The 26,795-nt window shown below is 29.8% G+C and overlaps 2 protein-coding genes across 4 annotated transcripts; both read left to right on the top strand.

Moving 5' to 3' along the window:
• The first annotated feature begins 5,461 nt into the window (after positions 1-5,461).
• Positions 5,462-11,643, top strand: LOC148196882 (uncharacterized). Its single transcript, XM_088092744.1, has 4 exons — positions 5,462-5,499; positions 5,578-5,662; positions 7,599-7,709; positions 11,563-11,643. The coding sequence occupies exons 1-4, from the start codon at positions 5,462-5,464 to the stop codon at positions 11,641-11,643; spliced, it is 315 nt and encodes a 104-aa protein (XP_087948870.1).
• An 8,283-nt stretch (positions 11,644-19,926) lies between these two features.
• BUG22 (cilia/flagella-associated protein) lies at positions 19,927-25,306 on the top strand. 3 transcript variants are annotated; one of them, XM_047292866.2, is made up of 6 exons: positions 19,927-20,066; positions 20,301-20,396; positions 20,504-20,535; positions 22,024-22,265; positions 24,708-24,944; positions 25,087-25,306. In XM_047292866.2, the coding sequence occupies exons 2-6, from the start codon at positions 20,344-20,346 to the stop codon at positions 25,093-25,095; spliced, it is 573 nt and encodes a 190-aa protein (XP_047148822.1). In that variant the 5' UTR covers positions 19,927-20,066; positions 20,301-20,343; the 3' UTR covers positions 25,096-25,306. The 3 variants fall into 3 exon arrangements, with proteins under 3 accessions (XP_047148822.1, XP_087949486.1, XP_047148819.2); XM_047292863.2 differs by lacking the exon at positions 19,927-20,066 and adding an exon at positions 20,124-20,168; XM_088093360.1 differs by lacking the exon at positions 25,087-25,306 and having other exon boundaries at positions 22,024-22,269.
• Positions 25,307-26,795: the final 1,489 nt, after the last annotated feature.

Below are 26,795 nucleotides of genomic sequence, written 5' to 3'. Positions count from 1 at the left end.
CCTCGTATATCCATGAGGTTTCCGAGTTAAAGATAGAATTATGATCTTATTAATATCAAATTAGATACAAAAGTGCAAAAGGCTTAAAAGTTCAACCTTATACTTTGAATACTCCAATGACTAAAGCAAAATGTTCAAAAGAGATCATTGAACAGAAAAAAAAAACATTTCAATCTAACATTATTATGCTCGAACAATGTTAACAAGTTATTTTATTTAATTTCAAATAGTATACTATTTTGTTTTAATCCGTAAAGTGTGATCACTCTAACTTTTGTTAGAAATAGACTATTTGAGCTTGTAAATGACCATTTTTAATTTAATAAAACAAACAACCATTTCAATTTGATTTTAATAATTAAATATTTCATAAATGATAATTAGAAAATAAAATAATAGCGTCCACGTATTCATATACTCAATGCATATAAAACTTTTAGAATTAGGTATACATCTGTGTCCATATATTACAATGATTAAAACTTGAACAAGACTCTAGGAATGAATTAAAAGATGTCCAACAGGAAGTTCTACACTGGACAGATTCAAGTGAACTTTTGTCACCCTTTAAGTGAACTTTTTTGGTTCAAACTACTCAAACTTTGAGTTTTAGGTATTTGTTTGCTTTTGAGTAGTTTCTTACCTTCATTTGACTACTTTAGAATGATTAGGATATTAACATTAGTTATTGTTAGTCTATTTTAGGTGAATTTCCACTTTCTCACCTTTTTAGTAGACTTTTTTAGGTTCTACATACTCAAACTTTGAGTTTGAGGTAATTCTTTGTTTTTGACAAGTTTCCTAGCTTCATTCCACTACTTTAGACTTGTTAGGATGTTAGCATTAGTTAAAATTAGTCTACTTTAGGTCAATTGGCAATTTCTCACCTTTAAAGTACACTTTTTAGGTTCTAAATACTCAAACTTTGAGTTTTACCTAACTCTTTGCTTTTGACAAGTTTCCTATGTTCGTTTCACTACTTTAAACATGTTAGGATGTTAACATTACTTAAAAGTAGTGTACATTAGATCTTCTTGCTATTTCTCACCCTTTAAGTGAACTTTTCAAGTTCTAAATACTCAAACTTTGAGTTTGAGGTAATTCTTTGATTTTGACAAGATTCCTAGGTTCATTTCACTACTTTAGACTTGTTAGGATGTTAACATTACTTAAAATTAGTCTACTTTAGGTCAGTTGGAAAATTCTCACCCTTTAAGTACACTTTTTTGGGTTCTAACAACTCAAACTTGGAGTTCTAGGTAATTCTATGCTTTTCACTACTTTCCAAGCTTCATTTCACTACTTTAGATTTAATAGGATGTTAACATTACTTAAAATTACTCTACTTTAGGTGAATTGGCAATTTGTCACCCTTTAAGTGCACTTTTTTGGTTCATACTACTCAAACTATGAGTTTTAGGTAGTTGTTTGCTTTTGAGTAGTTTCTTACCTTCATTTGACTACTTTAGACTTATTAGGATATTAACATTAATTAAAATTAGTCTACTTTAGGTGAATTGTCAATTTCTCACCTTTTTAGTACATTTTTTTAGGTTCTAACTACTAAAACCTTTAGTTTTACGAATTTGTTTGCTTTTGAGTAGTTTTGTAGTGTCATTTCACTACTTTAGACTTGTTAGGATATTAAGATTAGTTATTGTTAGTCTACTTTAGGTGAATTGCCACTTTCTCGTCCTTTTAGTAGACTTCTTTAGGTTCTAAATACTCAAACTTTGAGTTTTAGGTAGTTCTTACCATTTAAGTAGTTTCCTAAGCTCATTTAACTACTTTAGACTTGTTAGAATATTAACGTTAGTAATTGTTAGTTTACATTAGGTGAATTCCCAATTTCTCACCTATTTAGTACACTTCTATAGGTTTTAACTAATCCAATTTTGAGTTTTAGGTACTTGATCCAATTTGACATGTTTATTAACTTCATTTCACTACTTTAAAGTTGGTAGGATGTGTGGAATACACATTCTTAGGTTACTTTAGGTGAATTCTCAATTTCTCAATTATTTAGTACACTTTTTTGGGTTTCAAGTAGCCAAACTTTGAGATTTAGCTACTTGATCTAATTTGACATGTTTCTTACCTTCATTTACCAACTTTAAACTTGTTAAGATGTGTAGAATACACATTCTTTAGTTACTTTAGGTGAATTCCCAATTTCTCACCTATTTAGTATAGTTTTTTAGGTTTTAAGTAGTGCAATTTTGAGTTTTAGGTACTTGATCCAATTTAACATGTTTCTTATCTTCATTTTACTAGTTTAAACTTGTTAGGATATAAAGATTACACATTCTTAAGGTAATGTAGGTGAATTTCGAATTTATCACCTATTCTAGTGTAATTTTAGGTGCTCAATGGTTAAATTTTGATTTTCTTGGTATTTTGGAATTGTCACCTCATTTTTATCTTTCTTTTTTTGTTTTAAAACTTGTCTAGATAGTTAGTTTATTGTTTTGGTTAGTACTTTAATACACTTTGCACTTTTAGTACTTTTAGTGTATTCTAAGTACTACTTTTAGGTTCTAGGTTGTCATATTTTGAGTTTTAGGTACTTTTTGTAGTGTGAGTTCTTAATTAGCTAGGTTTTATAGGATACTTTTTAATTGTTGATTCTAGGATTACTTAGTGGTTGTCCTATTTTCACTAAGGTTGACATTGCTTTCTAGGTTCATATAGTTAACATTTCTATTCAATCCTTTTCATATGCCCAATGAGCATCATGGTTTAATCACTTTATAAGCACATACAAACCATAAAGTACACCTTCAATCATCCCATATTCATTGCGGTATAGCAGCCTAACATTATCACACATCAAGTATAATTCTGAACTCAAAACTGAGTATAAACTCACTCAAAAAATTGTTACTAAGACAACCTTAATCAATTTCCACTCACACATACGAGTTTGTTACTCAAGTGGACTGAATAACATTACCTTCATTCAAACAGAGTTTAATTCCATTTTAAACACATTCCTATATGTTATATATAATTACACATCAGTCACCCATAATTCTTACAACCCATAATTAGTTTAACCGAGACCAAATCACCAAGGAACCTATGAGCAATTGGTTTTACAACAATTACACTTTGTATCATATTAGGAGTACGACCAAGTGTGATCAGATTTGGATCACAAAACCCAACATCCCATATACATTACACATACCTTACACACTGATTCATTCACTTAAAGCAACATAATAATACATTATCATCTTCAGATAGCAATATATTATCCACCATTACAACATAGTCAACATTCAAAACATTTCAGCATCATTAACATCTCTATTTATGCCACAATTGTCACAAACACCATACATTTTATTAATCATTCCTAACATTTGAGCATCATTAACACCTACCATTTCGTGGACATTTTATAAATGATGAATATTATTATCAGTGCTTCAAAAAAAATGTGTCAACAAAGCACTACGCAGTAGCCAACCTAATTTCACAACAAAGCCCTCCTAATGCTAAGCTCCACGAACCACCACCGTTGTCGCAACACACAGAACGAAGAAGAAGAACCCTAGCCACCCAACTCGCAAACTAGCCACCAAGGAACCATTGTCATCGTCCCCAACAACAACCTCTTGAAATCGGCTTAGGGTGACCAACCTCGCGCTGATAGAAGCCAATATGCACGAATCTTTGAAAGGGGAAGGTAAGACACCTACCCACCAACGAACCGCCGCCGCCATCGTCTGGACCACCATGCTCTTCAAACCGGCTAGGGAACACCAACCTCGCGCCCACACAAGGTTTACGTCGAGAGAACAGGGTAGGGAGGAGAAGGAGTACTGAAATTGATTTTGGGGAATTTGGGGAAGGAATACCCAGTGTCGAATTTAATGCACTTTGGACATTACCGAAGGCCAAAGACCGTCTGTAAAGACATTAAAGTAGGCCGCCGGTAAATCCTTCGGTAATCATCCCATTACCGAAGGCTTAAAGACCGTTGGTAATAAGCATTTTTATTAGAAATAAAGAAGCTTGTTTCTCAACACCAAGAGGGAGTGAATTGGTGATTTATAAAAACGTGTACTTTTCAAATCTTTTTGCATAAATAGAATGATCTTTAAAACTTTCTTGCGCTATAAATAAAGTGCATATGCAATGAAATGTAAAGAGATAGAGAAAGAAGATCAAACACAGTTTTTATCCTGGTTCGGCCTCAATGCCTACATCAAGTCACCCTTTTAATCAACCATTGATTGAAGGATATTTCACTATAATGATTGGAGAATTACACCAAAGGTTTTACAGTGGACACACTCTCACAATGTAAACACCTTTCCCACTCAAACAATCAAATATAGAAACAAATACACCTGCACGCACAGAACCACACATTATTGTTGTAGAATCCCTTTGTGAATCCCCTCTCAAAGTACAAGAGCTCCTCGCTCTCCTTCCTGTTGTACACGAACAGGGACACAATACAATCAACAAGTGCAATTTTTTTTTGATCATAGCAAATATACCTCAACAGTGCGGATACGATCAGTCAGTCAAGCTCTCAAATGTCCTCTCAAGAATCCTTCAAATTTCTTCAAGATCTTTGCTTCTTGATTATTGGAGCATCAATGCAATATGTAAAACTTTCTTAGATGAAAACTGTCAGATATGAAAATGTAAATGACCAAGTGTTCTATAGAAATACAAGCAATGCGTCAATTTATAGTTTATGTCATAACAGACGCAAAGTAATCGATTATGTTAGTAATGTAATCGGTTACATAATAAAAAACCAGATGTAACATAAATACAACAACTAACTCAGTTCATAATTGAATGCAATATTAATGTAATCGATTCTTATTTAATGCAAGTCAAACATATTTAAAAAATATGATCGTTAAGCTTAATCGATTACGCATGTCATGTAATCAATTAAGTCTTAACAGTTCTCACAAGGCTCCCCCTGTCAACAAAGGACAGTATTACTCACACGTTTCTTAGATTTATTTTCATTCATGCGCATAACTGCTTAATTTGAAATTTGAAAAATAACAGAAGAAAACACAATTGAATCTTGAAATTTGCTATGATTTCAAATATTTCAATTTATCCAAATAATTGTAGTAATGACAACCACTTTAATCACTTTAACCAAAGGACCACAAAAGAAACTTCATAAACTGAACAACTAAATTAAAAAAATAAAAATATTGCTAATCGTTAAACAATGACCTTATTTGGAATTAACCAATGAATACAAATAATAAAGTGGTGAGTTTATCAAGAAAAACGGGTTAACAAACATTGCAATAAATTTATTTCTAGATGGAAAATAATTTTTTAAAAGATATATTTATTATTTTTCTCTTTTCAATTAATGTTGTATTTAATATTTTTGTTACATTAAAAATTAAAAGTCTTTCAAGTTTTAAACTCACCTTCCTCTTCTCTTCTTTGTTAAGGTCAAAAAATGGCTGCTCGTCAGACAAGCGATGATAGAAGATTTGGGTATTCATATAATTTTTATTTTATTTTTCTATATCATTCATTTTTTTTCTTTGAACTTAACTTAATTATTTTTTTTAGAATTAAGTACTTTCGTCGTCGTTACCATCATCGTCAATTGACACCACTAACTCCACCACAGACACCTGAGATTATTTCGCACAAGGTGATTCTTTCTTCTTTTGTAAAATTATTTTAACTTTATTTTCATTTCATATAAATTTAATTAGGTTAATCTTAAGATTTGAATTTTTGAAATATGTCTTTGATAGGTATTTATATATATATATATATATATATATATATATATATATATATATATATATATAATTTCAATGTATGGGTTTTCTTTTTGTTGTTTTGGTTTTTATTCGAATTTATGCATATTTGAATGTGAAATCAACATTATCATAAGAGTAATAAGATATCTTTTAATAGAATTTGAGAAAGAAAATCATGTAAAATAAGGATGGTAAGATGTTATAAAAAGTACTTGGTATTAATTTTAATTGATGAGCTTATATCTACCTTAGATATATTTTGTTATGAGAGTAAGAATTTGGAGATATAAACATACATAAGAATATTAAGATGGATAAAAAAGTGTTAAGGTTATTTTCTAACACAGTCTAACTTAGGAAATGGGAAGAGAAAAGAAAAAGAAATATTAATATTAATGAAATAAATAACAAAACAAATCATGCAGAGTTGCGTTAGTATTTGCTTAAAGTAACATACGGTTGCATCCATGAAATCTGGGTATGAATGTATAATCTTACTATGTCACCTTGATAACTTCAACAATCCAATATAGTTTAGAGATCCCATTTATGAATTATAATTGTAACTTTGTTCTTTATCTCTCTTAATGGCACTGTAATAAGAATTTTGTATTTGAATGGGTTTACTCTATATAAAGCAATTTCTATTTAAAAAGTTTCCTATTGAAAAATTGTTATTCTATTATTGTTTTTATCTTAATTAGCATAGCATGAGGTAAAAGAAAGCAAAGAATCTGGTTATTGGATTGAAATCAAAATGCCTAATACAAAAACCATTAGGATTTTTGTTTCATTGTTAGAACCAACATTAATCAACAAAATTGGCTTCCTTGTTAGAAATTTCCACATCAATCAGTATGAACATTATTATTTTGATACTACATTAAATATTCTAATTATTATTTTGAGTGTATGAACAAGTTTGCTAGATAAATTAGATTATTAAGTGTTAATTTTGAGGTTTAATTAATACATTATTTATGTTCAATATAGTCTAATTATATCTTTCTCAACCAATTAGCTACTCCACCATTTTGCTTACTAGCACTAATATTGAAAACTTCATATTTTAGAATAATATTAAAACTTTTTTGTTCTAAACCCTTGAATTCAAAGCACTTCCTTACAATTTTGTATATTATACAATTTTGTATATTATACAATTTTGTATATCAGACTAATTTTTGCTTGTTTGATGCTCAATATTCTGATATGAAGTCAAACCCATGTCTACTTTTTGTTGTTTAAAGGTAACTTATTAATTTCAGAATGAGGTCAAAAAATTATTGAGAAGCTATTATTATATACTGAAGTTTGTTTCAATAGAAAATAAGGACCTATAAATATACAATGGAGCAAACTTAGGGACACGTCTAACTATTTTTCATATTTATGGTATATAAATGTTTAATAAAAGTATAGTTCAAAATGAGAAGTTATTATAATAATAACAAAAGGAAAAAAATAAAATTAAATAGAGCTTTAAGTGCCTTAACTTATAAATTAAAAGACCCATTATAAAAATTCAAAATTTTCAATTTCTGGAAAGAATTACTTTAGAAAACTAATTAATAACTTATTTTACTTACATGATGTTTATTGCCATTAACTTGTTACAACTCTTTTTTATTAATAAGCTATGCAAAAAATTTACTAAAAAACTAATTAAAAGACACCTCATGCTCTTTCATCAAGTTTTAGGTAACATCTCATTCGAAAAATATATATGTAGCATATCACTTTATGTAACTTTTATAATAATCATTTTGAATATTTTTACGATAATTTTCTTGTATTTCTTGTATTTTCTACTTTGAGTAGCCTAAGATGATTGATGATGATAGCGAAGAAGACATAGAAAGAGAAGAGAAGGTTCATTTACAAGAAAAAAAGGTTGATGAGCAGAAAAAGAAGGTTCATGAAAATATAAAGGTACTTTCTCGACAACTTTAGATTTAAAAATTAAAAAAGAAAATTATCGTTGGTGAATGTATAAATTAATAAGATGATATTTATGTTTTTTTTTACAGTGTGAGATTTTTGTAAGGACGAACATATGATTTTTGTTTTTTATTGATATAATATAATTAAGATCATGTTTTTTTTTTTTATCAAATTGATAAACTTTATTGTCCTTGTTAAACTTGTTGTTGATTGGATTCTTTTAGTATTTTTTTTTGTGTATTTCTTTTCACAAATTAGGATTCCATTATGATTTTATTTCATTAAATTTGCCTCAACCACCTTCACATGAGCTTCAATTAAATTTTTTTATCAATTTAAAATCTTGAAGGTGGTAATTTATCCTAATATATTAGGTCTTATTTAAGGTGGTCTTTCTCAACTTCTAAATGTTCTCTCCCTCTAACGCGTTCGGTAGGATTAATCCTAAACGGAACCCTCTAAAGCTATTATATATGCATTTTCTCTCGAAAATAATCATCTAGAAAACATTATTTTAAATGTGATCAATTTTCCAACCTTTATGGCAATCAAGGCAAGTAGCATTTTAATTGTATTAAAGTTTGCAATTGGACAAAACATTTATGAAAATTTGACTATAGAGACTAAAAGATATCATTACAATCCAATCCAGTCTTATATTAGTTTATAAAACTATATTAATCGAGTCTTCACTTATTTTTTTATTATTTATTTTTATCATTATCAACTTCTTCAAATTACTTAAGTTTTGTCACTGACAAAAGAAAAACAAATATCATAATCAAATTACTTGTCGTTATAATACAGAATAAAAACAAATATAATAAAAAAATAATATTTTTGTAAATTTGGTTTGTAACAAATTACTTGAGAAATGGAGCTTTTCTATGTAAAAATTGTGTAGCTAGTATACTCAACAATAATACAACAATATTTGTAGCTCTTGGCACTTCTTTTTTTACTTACACCACTTTATTAGGAGTGTAAAGTATGGTGAATTAGTGTTCAATATTAGTTTCTTCACAAAATTTATCGAAAACATAATTAGTGCATTCATTTATGTCAAACCTTATAGTTTGAAACCTACAACCACTTTGATTTTACACTAGTACTTTATTTTCCAGAAATTATTAGCAACATTAGCCTTGGATTTAAGGAAATAAATTTAAAAAAATGGTTTAATAATCAATAATTGTAATATAGTATTTTATCACCATTAAAATATGATGCGCTCTAAAGTCTCTTAACATTTGTGTGTACAAGTTAATATGTTGAGTTGGTCTACAAGTTTTTTAAGAAAATATTTCTTTTTTCAACCATAGCTTATCGTAGTAACAAAAGCTTACATTTAGTTAACTTGTCTCCAAGCATATCAAGGCAACTTTCATCAAAGTGTGTTTTTGCATGTATAGGAGTCCAAGAAGGTGAACATGTTTGAGTTTTTTTTTTGTCATGGTTCAACATTGATGATCATGTTTTTTACTCCTCTTCAAAATTATAGGCGAAAGGTTTAGTTCCCATATTCACCTTGAATATGGCTTTGCCTTTTGCACCTTTAATCAATTACCAATTGTATTCAAACATGGTTTTATTTACATTCAAGTTTTTACAGCAAAAAGGGCAATTTTTAGTCTTGATCTTTTTGCCTTCCTATCTTTGTGACTCTTCATTTGAGGGTTTGTTGATTGAAAGTAATTTAGAAATGTCATAAGTTATATTATACTTCATCTTACCCAATACTTAGTGGTCATTCTTGCAACTATAACTTTCACTCTTCACCATCAAAAAATTATGCTAGATCCATTGTATATGATAGAGCCGGCTAAAGGTCCAATTAAGTAAAGTCTATGCTTTATACTTTCCAAAAAAAAAAGTCTTCAAATTTTTTTTCGCACTAATTGCATTAGACCTCTAAACAAAAACCTCACTTTTTTTAATACTAATTGTTTTAAATTTCCAAGGAAAAAAAGACTTAAAAAAGTTTCATTCTTAGTTTGTTTTGAAGATGAAAACTTTGATACCAATATGTTATATTTTATCAATCACAATATATATAAAAGATAAAGAGTAAGAGAAACAAAAAGAAGATTGTAATTGTTAAATACTTGCTTTTATTCAATATGGAACAACATAGTAATAGTAATATAAGATATATTCAAATCAGAACGAATAATAAATAAAACCACATCTGAAACTGTAGGAGTAAAACATGCATCATAATAATTAAATGAAATAAAACTAAAAATATTATCTTTTGAAGTTTGTTAAATTGTTCTTGTTAGAAGTCCCACATCGACTAGAGATAAGGCTAATTCATAATTTATAACTGGATGCAAACCTCATCCTACAAAAGTCCACTTCTAATAGTTCTTATATATATACGGTTTCTAGGGAGAAGTTAAATATAACCCTTCAGAAACATTCTTTGTTGAGTAAAAAAAATAAGACTTCTATTAAAGATGCATTATCTTTGTTAAGGAAATAAAGCATGCCCTTTAGTTGTAAGCACTATTTTACTAGTGTTTTTTTTTTCCTTCACAAATATCCTTTCCTTCCTAGTGACCATTAATTTTTAAAGGTACACCATACATCACCAACCATAACTCATGTTAAAACATCCATAAACCCATCTCCACTAATTAAGTACACAAAATCAATCCCCCTCATATTCTTCAATTTTCTAACTAAATCTTTAATTGTGGTCCAATTCTCCATTTGGTTACATGGATTAGTGGTTATATATATTGAAGACTATGATACTAAAGTTACTATACCTTTGATAATAGAGAGCTTAGGGAATCATCTTATTTTCATTTAACATGGTTTTTCTGATTTGTGAGAGAACACTACAACTAAATATTACTCTCATGTGGAGTTGGATCACACATTAGGTCTGTAATCAAATGTTGATATGTGTAATCTCCTCTTTTTTAAAAATTAATTTTAGTTTTAAGGTAAAAAATGATATTGATGATTAAGAAATGAAGAAGGGCATAGAATGGTTTCATTTTGTGTGGGTTGAATTAGACATTTTCTAGTGTTTAATGGATCTTTAGTACATAAATTAGATATGAAATTGACTAATATGTAGATAAATTGTATAGATAAAAAAAATTCAACACTAAAATAACATTTTTTTTAAAGAACTATATATACCATATTACTAGTAATTATTTTAATCAATTAGTTTGTCGAGTAATTATTCTATTATTAAGGTTGTACTTGAATGACTATATAAAGTCACTTTCTTTCTTACATATGAAAAGTGTATCAATCATTAAATTTTTCTTTTCTCTTTCAATCTAGATGGTGTTAGAACTCTATCAAAGAGCTCTATTTCAAATTTCTTGATTTTCTTTCTTCTTCATCTTGCTTATACTTTTAATATTGCTATGTTCATTAATGACAAACTAGGATTTTTGCAATGAACCCGTCAAATCCATATATCCTTAATCTGATTGATAATCTTTTTTTTTATTGTATAATCCACCGTAAATTATCGTCCATGGACTTGTACTATGAGACTTATTTTATTGTCAAAGAACAAAATCATATTCATTGACATAATTATCACCACCATGGAATTCATTTTTGCTTTATGGAATATGAAAGCATTGTAACAATATGGCTCTTTCATGGATCAATCACTCGATATCATAATCAATCCTGAAATCAATTTTTAGATTGATTGAGCCACAAACGTTTAAAAATATATTCAATATAGGTTTTTAGAAGGAAATAGCCTTATTGTTGGTTTTTATGGTTTGTTGTAGTTGAAAGTGCTCATAATTTTTTTATTGAAATTTTTAATTTTCATTGTCATCTTATTTGACACTTTCAGCCAAAAGAAGAAACAAATAGCCCAAGTACCAGTGGTAATGGAGTGCATTGGGATGAACGTCTCAAGGGTAAACATGTTTAATAATATTCATGTAAAAACATCCAACATGTTTAAATGTGACTGTGTTAGACATTTTATGACAATTTTTTTTTACTGAAACTTTTATGATATATTGAACAGATATGGTTTAACATTATGCTTAATTATCATAGCTACATTTGAATTTGAGTTTTTGTTTTTCTAAATTTTAAATTTTTTATTTTGCTCTATATTTTTTCCTGCCCAATTCTATTATTAATTAAGACTTCTACGTGTAACTTTACAACGCATAGCATGTTTTACGCTACAACCTCGTAAATAAGCTTAATCGTAAGTGTAATAAAATTTCAAAAGTTTTATTTTGCACAACACTTATTCGCAAGTGGTGTTTGATGCTTCGAAGTACTATGTAAAGTAAATACTATTTAGAATGTGTAATTTAAATAATACTTAGAGATGACCTAGAATACATAATTCGAGATGTATTTGAAATAATATATAAAGTTAAATATATTTTGAAACAACCGAAATAAAACAAAAGATATTTTGAAATATATGTATGAAAGTACACATTTACTATTTACATTCAATTATTTAAAATTAACATAATTTACATAATTATGAATAAGATTAAAAATTATATTCTAAGCTATGTTATTTAAAAATTATAATTTATATTGGTATTTCGAGAAAGAGTGATCGTATTAATACATGCATTATTAAAAAAAAAAATTATTACTTACAAATTTCCTATGAAAAATTATCTATAAAAAATAATTGTGAATTTTTTTTTGTAATTTTTTTTTTGCAAAGAAGAATCAATATTAATACTTGCAAATTCTGCTGTACATTATTATACAAATATTTATTACCTACAAATTTTCTTAAAAAAAATTATACTTCTTTTTACAAAATATTTAATCCAAAAAATATCTACGTATTTTTTCAACAAAACACCTACCAAGTTTATTTTGTAAAATTATTTGTAAAAAATCATTTTTAGTGTGTGAGTGAGAGAGAACATTGGCATTGTGCTCATTCATGGGTATTGGTGGATTTGTTGAGTTTTGATAAGCAAAGTTAAAATGATTTTTTTTGTTAGCTCATATGGCGATGATCGTATAACGTGTGTGTTATACTAGAGTTATTCCAAGTCCTGAGTAAACACTTAAGAGAGGGAAAATGTTATTTGGGACTTTACATGAAGTGTATTTCCATTTTAGGAAAAGGATTTTAAAAATTTTTGTATTGGTTTATAGTAAATTTTTATATTGGTTTATAGTAAATTTTTATATTTGGGTTGTAAATATTAATTAACATTTGGATTTATTAAATGTATTCAATTTTTGGAGAATTTTGATATTATTGTTAAAAATATTAAGTTTAAGGCGGTTTAGTGACTCAGATAATTGGAGTGTTAGAATAATAAGAATAATAATAATTTTATTATTATATAAAAAAAATTGAACAAAAATGTGTAGCGGATGCGTTTTCACTAGTGAGTAATTATTTGAATTTAAAAAAGTATTTACTAAAAGTGTAAGGTTAGATAAAAAAAAATTGTATAAAAAAAAGGGAATTATATGAATTTGTTTTCTCTTCATTATAGCATATGAGAAGGATTTTAGTTATTAGAACGTGGAATTTATCTTCTAGTATTCTTTGCGTTTTTGCTTAGACAAGGGACTTTGTCTCTACATCTATGAAACTCATAAAACTCAATGTTGGGTTTATATACATAGTCTTTCTTTGGAATATTAACAGTTGAATGCAATTTTTTCATTACACGTAGAATTGATACACATTTATCTTTGGATGATTACACCAAAAATAAGTTTTGTGGATTTTTTACTCGTTTTTTAGTAAATGTTGATTTGTTACTTGAATAACCTAACCAAAATTTGGTAGATGTGGAGTATAAGAATTTGTCTCTATTTTGTTAAAATTATAAAATAATTGGTCATGAAATATTTAATTATAGAAGATTACAACAAGATGTGAGATAATTCTAGTGGTGAGAAAATAGTTGGTTGAACCTAATAATATTCATGTTGTGAATGAATTCTTCTACTAATAATCTAGATGTTTCTAATGGTAGTGAGTCAATAAAGTTTTATTCATTAATTATTATGTCTTCTTTAGAATATGCCACTCCTATGGTGCTTTATGGGTAAAAGTTGCTTATATTTGACATTACTCATTAATTTATTTCATTTGTTATTATAATCAATGATATTAAATTACAGGTTGCTCATGCTTATGGTGATATTTATAAGTGACATTTTAAATTCAAAGTTTCTTATATTCTTAATAATGGAAATCATTTTGTGAATAAGTTAGTCATCTTGATTTATAGGAAACAATTTCATGTATTTATTTAAATAATTTTCATAATAAGTCTTAAATATTTCATAAAAACGTAATTTCTTTTTACCATAAATTTAGTATGGTGCTCCCATGTTTTGTTCACAGTTTTTCTATAATAAAACTTTCACGTGATGAGTAATGTTAGACCAAAGTTAACATGAATTTATTTAGAATTTTATAAAGTAATTATTAAAAGAATAAAACTAAAAATAATTGTGTACACCAAAAAAAGTAATCTCTTTTAAAAACCAGTGAAATTTGTATCCACCTTTTTTTATTATGACAAAAAAAATTAACTTATACCAAAATCACTTAAAAAAAATATAAAATAAATGATTTTTATAATTTTACATATCTAATATTTTATTAAATATAGATTTTTATTATATGTAATTGATTATATTTTCAAAAGACATTATTATAAAATAATTTATATTAACAAGGATAAAATAAGAAAGAAATGTGTACACAAAAAATGGTTATGAGCTGGTTAAAAAACCAATAATCTTTATTAATACTAGTAGAAACTCATGAAAAATATTAATAAACTATAAAATACCTGTTACAAAAGTAATTATATAAAAAATTATAAAATAAATAATTTTTATAGTATTTTTTTGTAAATATTTATTTATTATGAATAATTATTTGAATTAAAAAATAACGACTAAAAAGGATAAAATTGGAAAATATTTATTTTACTATTATAATTATTTGAATTAGAAAAGATAGTTACTAAAAAATAAAATTTATTTTTTTGTTTAAATTTGGAAAAAATAGTTATTAAAAGTAATAGTGAAAATGTGTAGAAAGAAAAGAAAAATTCCTTTATATAACAATGATATCTTTATTAATAGTATAAAAGTAGAAATTAATAGTATAGATTAATTGTCAGAGTCCAAAAATTACGTGTTATGAGGGGAACAAATGTCTCAAAATAAAGAAACCAAGTGTTTCATGAGCATATAAATAGAAATTTTATAACAAAGATGACCTCATTATTTTCAGACTCTATATTTCTCTAAAACAGAATTTTCTACCATTCCTCTCCCTTCTCTCTCTCAAATTTCTCACTTGTGTTTCATATGATCGAAGATCAAGAGCTCCCTAGGTGATTTTGACTTCAAGAGTTTTCTTTTGCACCGATCAAACTTGTGTTTTAACGGGTAGGTTTAGTTTCTTGATCTGGAAAATTCTGTCACATGCAAGGTAGCCCTGCTGGTTGCATGTGTTCTTCAACCTTCTCTTCCCCTTTCTAATTTCATTTTGATCCGTTGGGTGGTCTTTTCTCACCAATCGGGGAAATATAAGTGTTTCTAGGATTTTCTGGTGTGAAAGCAATTTCTAGAGAAGATAAACGTCGTTTTGTTCGGTCAAAGAGGTAAGGGAAGCTAGTTAATTTAATTATGATTTACTATGTATGAAAATGTTGTTTGATGATTATGCATGTGTGTAAAATTGAATGATTTGGTATTCGACATTGTTGGTGTGTGCTGTGTTCATGTTAAATGTTTTTTTGCATAATTTTGGTTCATGGCCGAGTGAATTGTGAGGAAGTGTGACAATGAAAATGATGAATTGGTGTTAGGTGTGAGTGTGGTCTGTATGGAGAATCTGGTTAAGTTGTTTAAGATTTGTTATAACTTTTAAGTCACTTAAAAATGTTCCAAATCTAGGAAATCTTATTTTCGGTCTTTGAGTTGTTGATTATGAAGATTTTGGAGTGAAATCTGATATGAGAATCTTTGGAAAGATGTTAGAAAGATTTAGGTAACCTTGGATAGGTGTAAAGGTGTATAGGATTCATGTTTGGAGGATTAGAAGTTAGGGAAATTGTTTAGTTTTGGTAAAATCTAGCTTGTTCATAATTCTGCAGAATTATGCAGAAAATTGAGCATTCGCTATTGATCGCTCGGTCATGTTCAAGTACTTGGTCATGATTTGGGTTCAATCTCTTTAGTCTTACCCGTTCATGACCGTTCTGTATTAGGTGGTAGTGTTTGGTCTTGTACTAGCGCTCGTTCTTGGTAGTGCTCGGTCTCGTACTAGCGCTTGTTCTTAGTAGTGCTAGGTTTTGTATTAGCGTTCGTTCTTGGTAGTACTCGATCTCGTACTAGTAATCGGTCTTAACTATGTTCGGTCTCTTATAGGTCTTACCCATTAATGACCGTTCAGTTATATCTTAGTGTTCGGCCTAAGTTATGGGTGTTGTTGATGGATTGACAAGTGTATCAAATCACACAAGTAATATAAAATGGTAAGAGCAAGTATCGTATCCCAGAGGACTCTCGGCACTAAACAGTTGTGTGATAACTCGATTAATTAAGACTTAAATAAAACGAGATTGTTGGTTTCAAATGCAAAGACATAAAATTAAATATGAATGCAAATTGATCAATAGTAGAGTAACACAGAGATGAACGAATGTTGTTTAATATGAGATGAATATATTGTTAGGGTTTGATTTCACCAAGTTTACTCTCATGTATATAAGAATTCTTCTTTTTACATTAATGTTAATGTCACTCACTAAGTTACTTAGAACCCGATCCCTGGCGCAATAAGCCTGCCTTAATTCCTAGTTCGTGCAATTCCTAGCGTTCCTAGAAAATTAAGTCTGAAGATCAAGAACTTAAGACGACCAAGTACTCATACCCTCATCCTTGAGAAATATTACCCTTGGGAGAATTCAACAAGAACCTGAATTGTAAGGAACCTCCCGGCACTCATGCAATTCATAAATCATGCTACTAAATGAGTTAAATAGAGCAAGCATTGAAACAGATGAATTCCCTAACAATTAATGAAAAAGCATATAAATTAAGAATCAATTCAAATACATGAGAGTTCACAAGGTTACATCATCCCCCAACAACAAATAGAGTTTAGTTCCCCATAGACATGGAGAAACTAGATGAATAATGGAAAAACATGAGATAGTGAAACCCTAAAAGTAGAAGAGGAAGCTCCCGCCTCCAGATCTGCCTTCAGAGAGTAGAAGAGTGTGATGTTGTGTTGCTTCAGCTAGAGATACCCAACCTAGGACGCCAAGGTCCTTTAAATAGAACAGAAGTAGAATAGAAACAAAGCCCAAGCCTGAGTCGTTGGCGCTCAAGCGCCCCACTTAGGGCGCCCGAGCGGCGAGCGGTGGTCTTCCACGCTCAAGCCTCATAGAGGTCGCCCAAGCCTTCTACATCCTACGCTCAAGCGCCCCAAAAAGGGGCGCCCGGGCGGTGAGCGACACTTCCTACGCTTAAGCCCTTCAGAGTACGCCCAAGCCTTCTTCATCCGGTGCTCAAGCGCCCCAAAAAGAGGCGCCCGGGCGGTGAGCGACACTTCCTGTGCTTAAACCTCAAAAAAGGGGGCTTAAGCCTCAAAAAGGGCGCCCAAGCCTCGAGCTTCTTTCCTTCTGGTGCTTTTTCTGGACCTTTCTGAGCTCTATCTCCTTAGCACTTTATCCCTGTTTTCCATATTAACTCATTTTCTATCAAAACAAAGGGAATTAGTCATAAAATCATCAAATTCAACCTCAACTCTCTTATTCACACAACTTAACAGAAAAACATGATTCCAAGCAAGTTTTTAAGCAGAAAAGGGTGCATTTAGTGTTAAAATTACATCACAGATAACGGTATTTTCAACCGTTATCAGGTGTTCGACCTAAGCTATAGGTGTTCGGCTTAAACTATAAGTGTTTGGTCTAAGCCATAAGCGTTAGATCTAACTTAGTTCTTGGTCTGGTTGTAGTATTCAGTCATGTTGTGTACTTAGTATCTTATAGTGGTCGGTTTTTAAATAACGTTCGGCCATCTCTTCAGCCGTACTTGTTATGGACTGTTCGGTCCTATTCTTTAGGTAGTGAGAGACCGTTCGGTCTCCAACATTCACAGGGTATTCGGTATTGTTTATATGTGTTTGGTGATTTTTGTTTGGCATATATTTATATTTATTTTAGTTGCTTTAATGGCTTATGTACGCATTAACATAATGATGTCAAAGTGAAAGTATGATGTGATATTTGTAATATGGATGTGAAAGAGAATTCCAAGGAGGAATGTCTCGGTGGTTGGTTTCAATGTGGTAAAAGTATGAATAAGGGAAGCTTAGTCTTGGCGTTCATCCTGACATTCTAATGGTCACCGAGTCTCAAGTAGAGAATGGTGAGGCATGTGGTGAGAATAGCATGATGCATGGTCGCGTGGTAGCTTGGGTTTCCAGCTCACGGACTAAACTCATGTGGTAGCTTGAGTTTCCAGCTACAGTGAGGGATGAAGGGCTAACCTCGTGTGGCAGCTTGGGTTTCCAGCTATGGTAATTGTGAGGTTTCCAGGTTACCTCCCACGAGTGCACGAATGACCATAGCTCATATTCATACTTGTCCGGACGATCAGAGTAAAGTGGTCGGTCATAACATGCTTATATGATATCTGTATGTGTATAATTGTATTATATGTTTGTCTGAATGACATGTTAACATGATTAATTAAATTACACTAGCTTACCCTTCTTTTCTGTCTTGTCTTGTTTGTCTGTTCAGTTTTCCTTTGCAATGATCACCCTGTGGGTGTGAGCAGAGTGTGAAAAGTGTTGTTTGGAGCAGGTGCTGAGCGAGGAGCCTTCAATCTCTTAGTTTAGGACCGTTCGATTTATACATCGCTTGTATGACCGTTCGGTTTGTTCTTATGTTTTGTATATGAATTAATTATATTTTGTAAAGTTTTAAATTTATGGTTATTTTAGGATAACCGTAAGTAACTTTTATTTCCCAATACGTGTTCTATGTTATTATTATGTGATGTTTCATTAATGTAGTTCATACTATAATTTTTGGGATGTTACATTAATGATCACAAATTTTTTTTTTATGATAAAAAAATAATAAAATTATAAATATAGAAGTAAATATAAATAATTTTAAATTTTGTAAGATAATTTTTTTTATATATAGTTATTTTATTTTAAATCAGTGCTTGAGTTTAAAAAAACCAGTCAAATTAAAAAAATGGATTAAATTTAAAAATCTTAAAGAATAAAATTAGTAAAATAATTATTTTAATTTAAAAAGAATATTATTTATTACAAGAATAATTTCCAATAGTACATAAGTACATCCTATTAATAGGTATAGATTATAATATTAGTTTTTATGTTTGGTAATTGTTATTTATTCTACTAATAATTATATCAATTTTTTAAATTAATTTTTATGTTCTCAAAAAATGTGAAAATAGTGGTTGGGTTACTTCAAGATTATGATAATATTTTTATCGTATTATTGTTCTGTATTGGTGTGAATTGTATTTGGAGGAGGAAAAATATAAATAACACTTAATTTATACCTTAGACTTTGTTCAGAATTTGGAAAAGAGTGATTAAATGAATATGAAAGGATTTAAAGATACATTGTTTTATTATTTATTTGAGCGGATTTAGAGGTAAGTAAAGATAAATTTTAAAGTAAATTTTTTTAATCTATCACATCAATAAAATCTTACACTAATTTTTACAAACTTTCTTTTCAAATATAAAATATCAAGTAAACAAAGACATAGAGTTGGAGATAAGATAAAAGCTAATAACAGTTATTGATGATTGTTTTTATTTATAATTGATTAAATTATAGGTTTAATAGGTTCGGAGGTCCTTATATTTGTGGGTTCGTTTCAATTGGGTCCTCCAATTTTGAAAGTGATCAATTTGGTCCCTAATTTAACAAAATTGAGTCAATAATACCCTTTCCGTTAAATGTAATGGACGGCGTTAACTTTTTAAACATGTAGCATGTTGAGGCATCCTTTTATTTGCAGGTTGCACAGTTTTATTTGAAGGATGCTTCAACATACCACATGTTTAATAAATTTAGTTTTGGTATTCGAATTTAAATTATATTTTATATTTTATTTTATTTTATCAAATTCAGTATTTTAAAAAATTTTCTTTTAAATTTAATGGTCAAAAGTTTGATATCATCGTACATTCCAGAATAAAATCACATTTAACCATTTATATAATAAAGTTGTTTAAAGTTCTGCGAGCTTTTTATGTTTGTGGTTCTGTGATTGCAGGAAGAAACAAAACCTTTCTTGGTGCTCTAATCTGTAAGTTCTTATTCTCACTTGTTTCGGTTATTTGTATTGTCTACACAACAATTTGCGTTTAGGGTTTTACATCGCTATTCATTCATCTCTCTTACGTGCCTTGTAACCTTTGATTACTCGTTTTGCTTACTTTCTGAATGCGATTTCATTCCGTGTAGGTTATAGTGTGTGGAATCTTATTCTAATTTTGTGTCTTGTTTTTTATTTTATTTTTATTTTTTATTTTTAATCTAGGTTTGATGTTGCTGTGTTGAGGCTTTTAGCAGAAGTGTAGAAGATGTTCAAGAACACGTTCCAATCCGGATTTCTTTCCATATTATACAGCCTTGGGTATGTTTCGTTTTGGCATCTTCGTTTCATAATCCTGTTTTCGTATATTGGCTATGATGAAGTTACTGATATTTTTCGTTGTCTTTTTTATTTATTTATTTATTTAGGAGTAAACCATTGCAGATATGGGACAAAGAAGGTACGTGCTTTCGGGTTTGCAGTAGCATCTAGTGCTTCAATGTGAAAAATTATGACCATTGATTGAAGAATCGATGGTGGGATTTTCATAAAATACCCATGCACAGTGTATAGCTAATTAATATGAAGATATTAAGCCTTACTTGTTCATTTTCCAGCCAATGGTTGTACTTTATCTTTTAAAACACAGCCAATCTAATATTTGAGCTTGATTTAAATGCAACAATACTCTGCTGTGCCTTGGTCTGAAACTATGTGACTTTGTTCTCATTTTGAAAATTTATTTATTATGGTGTTAAATAGTAAGGTTCCTCCTATGAGGCTGACTGATAGCATTCCTATAGTTAAACATGTGAATTTCAAGAAGAAAAGGGGTGAGCTTATTGTTAAGATAAGTTACACGGGGCAGGTTAGGAGGTTTGTTATCTCCAATTAGGCGGCTATCATATGGACCAGGTGGGATGGGGGAAGAATTAACTGTCTAAGAATCCTAAGACAGTTAGGAGAGTCCAGAGTCTCTATTTTATATGGGATTGACTCTTTTGTATCATTATCATTTTATGCAGTGTTCTACTGAACTGAAAGTTTTCTTCATTCAATTATCCCTAATTTTGTTCTTCATTCAATTATCCCTAATTTTGTTCTTCATTCAATAAAAGATCCTTAGATTTCTTTCTATCTCAAGTACCCATGTAACAGTGACACCTCGCCCAACATCTCATGGTGGGATACATGAATCCTTACTCATTGATCTTCTTGCATATTGATCCCATGAAAGGTTAATGTGTAAGATTAGTCTTGGTATTTCCTATTCCTGTTGTGTTAAGGAATTTGTATATTATCAGATCACTTTTTTCAGTGAATCTTTCTCATATACGTTAATACTACTCTATTAAGTTACTCTGCATAGTTGAAACATCATGCTTCAGTCCGGTATCTGCTTTCAATTTATTTCTTGTAGTCTGTATGCCTTAGTTGAAACATTATTCTTCTTTCTCCTAATATAAAAATTCACAAACTTAGTAATAAGTAATAGTTTTGTTTTGTGTGACTGCTGCTTAAGTTATTTTATCTATTTCCTCTTTAAATTGCTTTTATTGAACACTGTTTATCATTTATATACTTGAATCTTATTGTTCAATACAATATTTTGATTCATGATTCAAAGAATAGTTTGGATTCGTGATTTAAATGTTGATTCAGTAACCTTGAGCAGGATGTAATGTTGGACCTTTCTTTCACACTTTCAGGGGCTAAATACAACTTTTTTTTTTTTTGTTTTAAAGGACTTTAGTGACAATGGCTCACATATTTTAAGGATCAATGTGACCCATTTCTTTCTGATGATTTATATTTGATGAATTAAATGGTCTCAAGTGGTTAATTGTTTATCTTAGCATATTGTGGTTTGTTGTCTGATGATAGGAACAGTCTTTTTGTTGTTCAAAGTAAGTATTATGTCACTGATTTTTCTTGGACTTTGTTATAGTTGTGAATGGTCATATCAAACGACCTCAGGATGAAGATATTCAATCCAATGTACTAGAAATAATCGGATCAAATATTCAGTCCACATACATTACATGCCCAGCTGACCCAGCTGCAACACTTGGTATAAAACTTCCATTCTTGGTTATGATTGTCAAGAATCTAAAGAAGTATTTCACATTTGAGATTCAAGTTTTGGATGATAAGAATGTCAGGCGACGATTTCGAGCTTCAAATTTTCAAGTGTGTAAGTCTGCCCTTGTTTTTATGTTTAAGGGGTTGGTCCACAACTTGCGGAATTTTGATTTCTTCTATATCATATTCTTTAGGAATAGCATAGTGGGCTTTGGCCCACGGGCTGGTTTGTCAGCCCACCAAAATTTGGCAGGTTGAGTTGGATTTTTCAACCTGCTTTGGCTTGTCTCGCCTGACTTGTCAAACTGATGGGTTAGAGGCAAGGAGAGCTAGCCTCTTTTTCTATTTCTTTTTTCTTTTAAATTAAAAATTGAATTAAAATATAATTTAAAAGATTAATTTTTTTGTATCATATTGTTTGAAAGATGCAAATGTACAATAATATTATAATTTAAATTATTAACACTTACAAATTAAGTTTCAATTATTAATTATAGGAGAGTAATTTAACATGTAAAGATATTAATTATTTTTATTTCATTTGATTAGAGACATTAATTAATCAATTAAAAACTTAGAAAAATATTTATATGATTAAATGTGCTTTTAATATATATCTTCATATGCTTGATTATCACTTCATTTGCTGAATCTACAAAATTTAAGTTCCTAGAGGTGTTGTTTTACACACAGATAACATCATCTTTATACTCAGTTGATTGTGTAACTACATTTTGTTTCTTGCATTTACTGGGAGATAATATTTCCTTCAATGAAAAAACAATATCTTGTAGTAAAGCATCAATTCATTAGAAATCCTGCCTAATCAGCATCACAATACCTAAAATTTTGATAATTTCCTTTATCTTCATACAACGTACGTTGCCTTGGATCTTTTCTGAGGTTCCTTGGAATATGGATGTCAACATTCCAATGATCAATATAAAGAATATGTATGAACTAATCAGCATCACAATACCTAAAGTTGATAATTTCCTTTATCTTCATATAACATACGTTGCCTTGGATCTTTTATGAGGTTCCTTGGAATACGGATGTCAACATTGCAATGATCAATATAAAGAATATGTATGAACTGATCCAACAAGTCTTTTATATCTTTTGGGATCAGATAAAATATTCATCGTACTCTGCAATTAATTTTTGATTTTGGTATTCATCTATAGTCAATCATATTCGTTTCTTTTAGGATATCTAGAGCATATTTTCTTTGTGAAATTACAATACCTTTTTTTGATTGTGTCACCTCAATGCCCGAAAAGTATTTGAGACATCTGGGATCCTTGGTTTGAAATTGATTGCATGCATGTTCCTTTAGTTGAAATTCTAGTAGTGTCATTCCCTTATACTGACTATATCATCAATGCACACTATTAAGTAAACATATTTTGAATAATGTGACTAAATTTTCCAAAGTAACCATGTGAACATTGCTTGAGGACCATAGAGAAAACTTCACAACAATCATGGTCACTGTCCATGATGATCAAATGCTTTATTCACATTTTTAGAAATTGTAGAAGAGAGGAGAGAAAAGAAAAATGTCAAGGAGACAACCTACTATAGCTGAGAAAATTGTAAACAGGATGTGAATTACGAGTAGAATGAGTGCCTTTTTAGATAGCAATGGGCTAATTTGTGTCGTCATTATTAGGAGTGTTTGAGTGATAATTGAAAAGAATTTAATGAAGAGGATTCACCTGGGAGCATTGGACTAATCATTTGGGTCATTATTTGTTAGGATATAGGATGATAGGATAGATTGGGTTTAGGATAGAAGGCAGGAAGTGGCTGAGCCAAATGGTAGGAGGCAGGGGGAAGGGAGTCTAGCCGAACGGTAGTAGGTAGGGGAGAACTGAACGGTTAAAGGCAGTAGGTTGTGTGAGTCGCATTGGTGAGCAGAACGGTGGAAAGTAAGGGAACCGAACAGTAGAAAGGGGGAATCGAGGGCCAGACGATAGGGGAATAGGAGTGAAGGAGCCAAACGGTATCTACACTAAGACAGAATGGTAGAGGATGAATAAAAAGGCAGGAAAGTTTGTTAGGTTGCTAGGGGGAGAGAGAATATAAATAAACCTTTTGTGATTTTGTTGAGTAGCTAGCCATTTACTTTATGTAAACAGGTCTTGGACCTTGTTGAGGGGGATTAGGCTCCCGAATCGTTATTGTATTTTGTTGTAAGTTACAGTGAATACATACAATTCCTGTGTTCTCTCTGGTTTGATTGCCTTTGCGTGAGTGAGTGTTGTGAGAAAGTTAAGCTTCTAACTCAGAAACCTAACATTATTGGTAGGTAATAACTGGTGGTGTCATATAGATAGGATCAACTCAACAACTTTTTAATAAAACCCTGTTCTATGCCTATTCTAACAGTCATCTCTGAGGAATACTACGGTACTTGAAAAAGGAAGATATGGAATATTGTAACATTGTTTTGCTAAAATGATCTCAATATCTTTACTGGAATACAATCTGTATGATTTACAAATGATTCATGCGTTCTAATTTTCATGTCATTATACATAATAGGCCGTCACTCGAGTAAAGCCGTACATTTGCACTATGCCACTAAGAATGGATGACGGCTGGAATCAAATACAGTTTAACCTGGCTGATTTCACCAAGAGAGCATATGGTACTAATTATGTGGAGACGCTGCGAGTTCAGGTTCATGCAAACTGTCGCCTGAGAAGGATATACTTCTCTGATCGCCTCTACTCTGAAGAAGAACTCCCACCCGAGTTCAAATTGTACCTTCCAATGCAGGTTAGAGATTCTGCATAAGTACAACTACTTTTTTCATATTTATCTTTTCTTGTCAAGTGTAACTAGGAATTTCTCTCTTTATTTGTATTTTTTTACTTTCTTTTTTTGGATAAAATCTCACCCTGTTCTTGTCATCATGCAGAAATCATGAATATGTTGTTGAAGGATGGAATGGAGCTTGGAGAGAGAGTTGGATGTTATATTTATGCATGCTACAGATAATAAGTATAATATTGGACTCTATTCTAAAATTTGTATGTATGTTGTGCTAGATCCTATATTAACTTTTGCAACAGCTTGTTCCTGACTTGTGTAGGAGGTTCAGATATGCTTATCTCTTATATTTGAGGTTAATTTTATGATGATGTGCTGATATCTGCTTATCCAATGAAGGATTTCCATTCTTGTGAGAAGAATGGAGTAAGAAGTTCACTCAAAACAGTCTAATAATTAACGATATTATATGTAACATAAATAAATTGCTTGGCTATAACAAAAGTAATGTTCCTAATTTATTGCTGTTTTAGTTAAAGTTACAATAATATTTCAAAGAGGATAGAATTTAAAGCATGGATATGTTTCTCTTTTCTTTATTGTATGTCATGTATAGAGATGACAACCATACGGGGTGATACAGATTTCATTATTCCATTAGTATCTCTGAAGTAATTTTTTTTTCTATATCTATCTCTATAGTTAGAGGTTATAATTTGTCCCATTCTCATAGAATAATGGATGTATTTGTTTCCATGTTTGTATTCCTTTTTTTATTATTCTAATATCAATTAAATAAACTTTATTAAAAAATAAATATCACAAAAAGAGAAATATAATATTATTAAATATTTAATTTTAGAAAGAAATTTTCTCGATTTTAATGTCAACTATTAATAAAAAAATATAATTGTATAGATTTCAAAACAGAATATTAAATAGTAATTAAATAAAAGTCAATAGTTATATAAAATAGTAAATAATTACACTTAATTAAAATTTTATAAAAATCAAAACATTTATAAATTATATAAACATTGAATTGTTTCACTTGTTTCTAGCCAAACAAAGTAGATAAAATTAAAAAAATACTTTTTAAAATTACAAAAAAAAATTCAAACAATTAAATTTAAATATATTTTAAACATCTCTTTATTTTCTTTCTCTAAATTTTAATGAAATTGTTTTATACTACTAAATATTATAATACGCTTTTGTGTTATAATAAATGAAATATATTTAGATATTTGCGGTGGTAAAATTATATTCATAAGAACATGTTAAAAAAAATGAAAATAGGTATAAAAGATCATTAAAACTCTATGATAAAAATGAACAACAAATAAAAATATTAAAAAGAAGAAAAAAATATCATATATGTGTTATAAACTATTTAATACATTATTAAATAAAAAAGTTAAATATGTTTTTAGTCCTTAAACTATCACGTGATTTTGGATTTAGTCCCTATTTAAGTTTTGTTCCTTTTAGTACTCTTAGCTTTAAAACTCTTATTTTTAGTCCTTAAAATTGAACGATGTTAAATTTTCTTTGATGTGGCAAACGGCGAGCCACGTCTGATGCAAGTTACTGTACCACGACGTTTTGGTTTCTGAAATCAGATTAGGGTTCTTAGTTTATTTTATTTTTTAATCGGGGAAAAGTGATTGCCTCCTTCTATTGAATCCTGATGACATTGTTCAAGGCCCTCTTGGAGATTGGGGTGCTTGCGATGAGATCCGCCCAAAGCCAGTAATCAATGGAGTGCTACATTCACAATCACAACCAACTGACGCAATTAACAGATCAAGAAATGATGAGGGAATAAAGCGAGGAAAGACGAGAGGAGAAGGAAGA

This window comes from Vigna umbellata, chromosome 6 (assembly GCF_029865625.1).
Source record: "Vigna umbellata cultivar VRB3 chromosome 6, Vumbellata_1.0, whole genome shotgun sequence".
Classification (NCBI taxonomy): Eukaryota; Viridiplantae; Streptophyta; class Magnoliopsida; order Fabales; family Fabaceae; genus Vigna; species Vigna umbellata.
The sequence above is the reverse complement of the archived record's forward strand: the minus strand, read 5'-3'. Positions and strand labels throughout refer to the sequence as shown.

Excerpts from the sequence above, each read along its gene's own strand:
- LOC148196882 (XM_088092744.1), top strand. The coding sequence starts at position 5,462 with ATGGCTGCTCGTCAGACAAGCGATGATAGAAGATTTGG. Across the intron at positions 5,500-5,577 it reads AGCGATGATAGAAGATTTGG|AATTAAGTACTTTCGTCGTC; the intron begins GTATTCATATAA and ends TATTTTTTTTAG. Across the intron at positions 7,710-11,562 it reads AGGTTCATGAAAATATAAAG|CCAAAAGAAGAAACAAATAG; the intron begins GTACTTTCTCGA and ends TGACACTTTCAG.
- BUG22 (XM_047292866.2), top strand. The coding sequence starts at position 20,344 with ATGTTCAAGAACACGTTCCAATCCGGATTTCTTTCCATATTATACAGC. Across the intron at positions 20,397-20,503 it reads TCCATATTATACAGCCTTGG|GAGTAAACCATTGCAGATAT; the intron begins GTATGTTTCGTT and ends TTATTTATTTAG. Across the intron at positions 20,536-22,023 it reads GCAGATATGGGACAAAGAAG|TTGTGAATGGTCATATCAAA; the intron begins GTACGTGCTTTC and ends ACTTTGTTATAG.